This window comes from Cyprinodon variegatus, unplaced genomic scaffold (genome assembly GCF_000732505.1).
Source record: "Cyprinodon variegatus isolate N-32 unplaced genomic scaffold, C_variegatus-1.0 Scaffold398, whole genome shotgun sequence".
Taxonomy (NCBI): Eukaryota; Metazoa; Chordata; class Actinopteri; order Cyprinodontiformes; family Cyprinodontidae; genus Cyprinodon; species Cyprinodon variegatus.
The window spans coordinates 272,621-278,221 of record NW_015150851.1 but is presented as its reverse complement, the minus strand read 5'-3'; the positions used below and the strand labels follow the sequence as shown (position 1 = coordinate 278,221).

At 41.3% G+C, this 5,601-nt stretch overlaps 1 protein-coding gene across 1 annotated transcript in view; it reads left to right on the top strand.

The window, feature by feature from the left end:
* The first annotated feature begins 272 nt into the window (after nt 1-272).
* LOC107092872 (protein shisa-9-like) overlaps nt 273-5,601 on the top strand; it is a 47,665-nt gene continuing 42,336 nt past the window's right edge. The window contains exon 1 of the mRNA XM_015387560.1: nt 273-916. Within this exon, the coding sequence (XP_015243046.1) occupies nt 273-916 (644 nt within the window). The remainder of the gene's footprint in view (nt 917-5,601) is intronic.

Here is a 5,601-nt window from a genome sequence, read left to right as displayed (position 1 = left end):
AATGCAAAATGAACAAGCCCTGAATGCAAAGAGCTAAAGATGGCAAAGCGGGTACCAGAGGTCACTCACTTTAGTCTTTTTTGTTGAATTGATAAAAACTCAAGCAAAGCTGTTTTGATGTATTTGATTTTTCTGTATCAATGCATCTAAATGTCACTTTCCTGTCTGTGACCTTTGTTTCATCGTAACTCTCTTCCATCTGTCTTTAAAATGTCACCTTCCTGTTTAATGCCTGAAGGTGGGACATTGGAGGAAGGAGCTCTCAGAGAAGCATGGCGGCCACAAGCCTCTCATCCCAACACCCTTTTCTCTTCTTCGTCTCCCTTTCTTACCTGGTCAGCCAACCAGCGCTCACCCAGGACTCTTCCTTCTCCTTGGCGACCGTCACGGAGAACGACCCCATTCTCACCCCCACCAAAGTGGTCAACCAGACATCTCCAAGATATCAGGACGTAACCCAGGTGACTCCTCCAGAGACGGGGCTTTCCACACCCACCAGTGGTGGAGATGGTGATGATGAGGATGACCCACCAGTTGGAGGAACCCGATGCCAGGGTTATTATGATGTAATGGGCCAGTGGGACCCACCATTCAACTGCAACGCGGGGGTCTTTCTGTACTGCTGCGGCACATGCTTTTATCGCTTTTGCTGCCAGTTCCGTCAGCAGAGGCTGGACCAGACCATCTGCTCCAACTACGACTCGCCCATCTGGGCCAACACCGGGAAGCCAGTGGCGACCATCACAGAGGGCCAGGGGGATTCGGACCGGGATCGTACACACCTCATTGTTTACATCATATGTGGTGTTGTCGCAGTCATGGTGTTGGTGGGCATCTTCACCAAACTGGCTCTAGAGAAGACCCGCGGGGGAAGTGGGGGAGGAGCAGGGGTACCACAGACTGACATCAACTCCAGGTGAGCTTGTTAGATATGCTCTCATGATCTTGCCCGTGTTTGTATAAACTGTTCTATTCAAAGGATTACAGGCACCTGTAATATGGGTGTCATTGAAAAATTGGGCTTTGATGAGTTATAGAAGGTGGAGGTTTTCCCCCCGATGATGCACCTATCATGACTCTCCTACTAAAAGAAAAAACAGGCCCACGCTAATTTTAGCTCTGATCATTATACAGTATGTATACTGATCATATATATACATATATGTATATATATATATAGCAGAGGAAAGCCATTGGGGTTGACTTAGCAATACATCAATATATATGACCATCATTGTCCTGATATCCATACTTTGACTTCAGCACTATAATCCAGGAAGTGAGCTTTTCCTTTTTTACCGGCTGTCATTAGCCTAAAACTGAAAGGCAACACTAAATTTGCAGAGAACTGGTCTGAGAAGAAATAAATGGAGAGAAAAGAGAAGAGGGCCTAATATGGAGCCTTGAGGTCCTCCACATGTAATGCGTGCTACTGATGACTCAACAGAACCTACTCGATTTGAACTACCGTACTCAAAAGCAACACCATGAACACCCACTCAGTCCACTCCCACTAGTGTTGATTTCTAGGTTTTTTGTTTGCTTTTCTAAATTCATTCAATCACTGTCAGGAAACTACTTTTAAGCATATTTTATAGATTTTCAAACCCTTCTTAAAACCCTTTATATGAATTTGAATCCTTTTGGGCTGCTCAGCGAAGCAGTGGGTAGCACTGCTGCCTTGCAGCAACAAGGTTCCGGGTTCTTGGCCCTGGGTGTTTCTGCATGGAATTTGCATGTTCTTCCTGAGCATGCGTGGGTTCTCTCCGGGTACTCCGGCTTCCTTCCACAGCCCAAAAACATGTCTGTTAGGTTAATTAGCTTCTCTAAATCCTCCTTAGGTGTTAGTGTGTGTGTGAATGGTTGTATGTCCTGTTTGTCTCTGTGTTGCCCTGCGATGGACTGGTGACCTGTCCAGGGTGGACCCGCCTCTCACCTGTAGACAGCTGGAGATAGGCACCAGCACCCCTCACTACCCCAGCAGGGATAAGCGTAACAGAAAATGGATGGATGGATCCTTTTCTTTAGGGAACAACTGAATATGTTCCAGTTTTGATCTGGTCTGTAAATTAACCTGCTGTTAAAATTGCTGGAAAGTAAGAGAAAACAGAATAATTTTCTATTTTACGGCTCAAAATCGTGCATCAGATTTCGAGGTTGTGATGTCTCCCTTCCATCTCAGTGACTGGAAGCCCATCGCTGTCTGTTTGCCCTGGAGGTGAAGCTGTAATGTGGGGGGTGGGGGTGGGGATTATTATTGATCATAAAACATGGAAATGCAGTGGGAAAGATCGGTGTAGATAGATTTTTATTAGTGTTGCAAATGGCTCTCATTGGTCATAAGCTGCCATTTCCAAATAAATCTCTATCTATGCCCCTGATTTTATTAATTAACAAATCAATTTATTATGTTTCAGTATTGAGGTAAATGTTATTCTAATAATACTTAAAAAACATTTTTTTATTCATTATTATTAATGTCTGTTTCTAAATGTGACATTTATTTGTTTAATTTGGTCACTCTTCTCTAGTTTTTTTAACTAGTTTTTTTTTCTACTGGTTGGAAAAGCTAATTCAGAGGTTAGCCTCTCTAGCATGTTCCAGTTACTAAAATATTGCTTTGCTGGAGAGAGGCAACTAGAGGTGGATAGTAACTAGTTACATTTACTCAGTTACATATACTTAACTAACTTTTTGAAAAAAATTAATTTTTAGGGAATAGTTTTATAGCATTGAACTTTTTACTCTTACTACTACGTAACATTTCTGACTACTCAATGAACAGCTGCTTTTTTATAACAGATATGCACCATTGAGAGACACACTTTCTTCTTTTTTGTATTCAAGGCTAATTGCATAAGTGTTATTTTGCATCTGCTGAGTCTGCGTTGTCATACGGAGGGGTAAATATTGGCATGGTATTGCGATACAATAGGTGTCACGATACTTTGGTCAAAATATGATATTATAACAATTTCTTCTGTGTATGATGTCATCCGTGCGTCGGACTGGAGTTGTGTAAAGCAGCCCGGGCCACAGGCGGCACAGGCGGCTACTCTCTACCGCTTCTATTCATTCGGCTAGCTAATCTGAATTGTTCGATTCCATTTGGAGAGTGAGATCATCTGTGGTAGCAGCACTAGACATCTTAGAGGCATGTGAGGAAAACTAGCAGCAGTTCAGCGAACAGGATGAATGAACGGTAGCCGGCGCACGGATGACGTCATACACACTCCACTTTGTTTTTAAAAGCTAGAAATATAAAAAATATAACCGCGGATGTCTGGGGGACAGTAATTCGCCTACATGTTCTGAATGCTGGTGTACCATAAAGAATAAATTATGAACAGTTTAGTTTGTGCCTTCAAGTCGTTGCCCATAGGAAGACCTTACTTGGATATAACCTACTGAATATCTTCAGAACGGCTCCACATGACACAAAACTAATAAGGGTGAGTAGAACATGATGGAATAACGCAAAATCAAGGGCCCAATGTAAAAAAAAACAGTCTTCCCCTTTAAATTTTTAATATAAAAGAACTTAAAATTAAGTTTTTAATTTTTAGAATATTTAAAATATTTATTATATTTAAAATAAAAAAATTTTAAAAATAAAATTAAACAATAAAACCAGGTATCTGTAAAATATTTGGAAATAATAAACTTTGGTGATATAACATTTGAAAATAGAGAAGTTTCATTCCTGGATAGCTATTTTTTATTGTTTATATATTGTTTTCTTTATTTGCAACAATAGTAAAATAAAATTAACTCTATAAGGTTCAGTCCTGTTAGAAAAGAGTTTCACGATCCTTGGCTTTTAGTTATTCCTTTCTTCATTTTGAATAAGAGACAAATTGTCCTTTGCAACGTTTACTTTTGGTTTTTCGCTCTAGGCAAATACAAACATAGTGAATGAAAAAAATGTAATTGAAGGATAAAATTTTTTATAGATTTTTTTAATGAATGATTAAACGTCTGCAATAAAAGAAAAGGATTTTTTTTTCAGCGGCCCTTGTTGCTTCTGTAAGGTTTAAGATCTATAGCAGGAGTTTTCTAATCCATCCTGCCTTCAATCCGACACCTTTCATGTCCACCTTGTCCGCCCCATCACCGTCCTCTTCCAGCTAAGACTTTCCTCCACTGCAAACATCCCTGATATGCAGCTCTGTTTCTGTGTCTGCGAACCTGAACGGCACACATGCACAAACACACCCACACAACCAGGATTAATACATCCTGCAGGGTGGCACTTCACTAAAATAGAAACAGTCTTTCTGCATAAATGGGCTGCCTCTGTGAGCCCATCTCAACAGATTACCTCCCCTCCTTGAGATTAAACACATTTCAGTGAGATTACAGCTCCTCCATTCCAGGACTGCTTTTCCTTTCACGGTTGTTTAGTTATTAACCAGCTGACATAAATCCTTTGGTCCAAGAACACAGAACTCGAAGTTTGGTAATAAAGATGTGCCGCACATAGGAGGCAATTTGGACTCTTCTTAACACTCTATGCCTTGTCTTTCTTGATGCATTAAACCACCTGGAAACCCAGTAGTCTTACCTTGCCTGTCATCTTAAACACATATGTTTTAGTTTCTGTACGATGCCGGTACTTTCCAGCAACACAGATCTCAGCTTCTTTGCATATCCTCCCCCCCGCTGGCCAGCAATAAGGAGCAGAAAGGGCCGCCCTTGGCCACATGTGTCACGTCTAATGAAAGGCTCCAGCTGCAGAAGCCCCTCTAGCTTGGGTACAGGGAGCGTAAACAAACACCGGTGACCTTCATGATTTCACACAAACACGCCACATATTTTCTTGCTGTAATGCAGAGTTTAATTAAGAGCAAGAATGATAGTTGTGGCATTTAGGTTTTTGTCAGTATGGCTCCGATGACCGCTGAGAGGTCAGGACAGAGATCTACCTCACAGGAGCTGGATGGACCAGGACCAATAGGTCGACTCAGATCAGAGGAAATCTATCAGCCTGCACCCCCTATTAAAAAGTAGCCATGAAAGTGTCCATCTTTTGACACAATACAAACTGAGATTGCACGGATTGGAGCAGTGGTTCCCTAACTTTCCCCCTTTAATTTACAAGAAAGTTTTCACACCCTCTCTATACCCCCAACCACGGCAGGTCAACGGCAGGAAAACACAGATGGCAATACAATAAACTACAGTCTCCATTAAATACAAATCAACTGCCTCCTTTAAAGTGAAGTTATTTTAATTGGGAAAACTGGGTAAACCATTGTGGTAAAGCTGGTTGGTTCCCAATGGATCCATATTAGGGCCCTTTGCTTTCAGAGAACAGAGTTTAAAATACTTCTGTTAGTCTAACATCACTGAATGATTTAGCACCAGGATATATTACAGACTTTTTGTCAGAGTATCAACCACCCAGACACCTCAGGTCTTCTAGTTTAAATCTACTCTCTGCAGAACCAGAACCAATCATGGAGAAGCAGCTTTTGGGGCTGATTTGGGTTAAACTCCCAGAAAACCATGAAAGTGATAAAACCCTGAGTGAATTATCCATCCATTCACAATCCTTCCACCATCCATCCACCCATCAATCATCAATCCATCCATCCATCC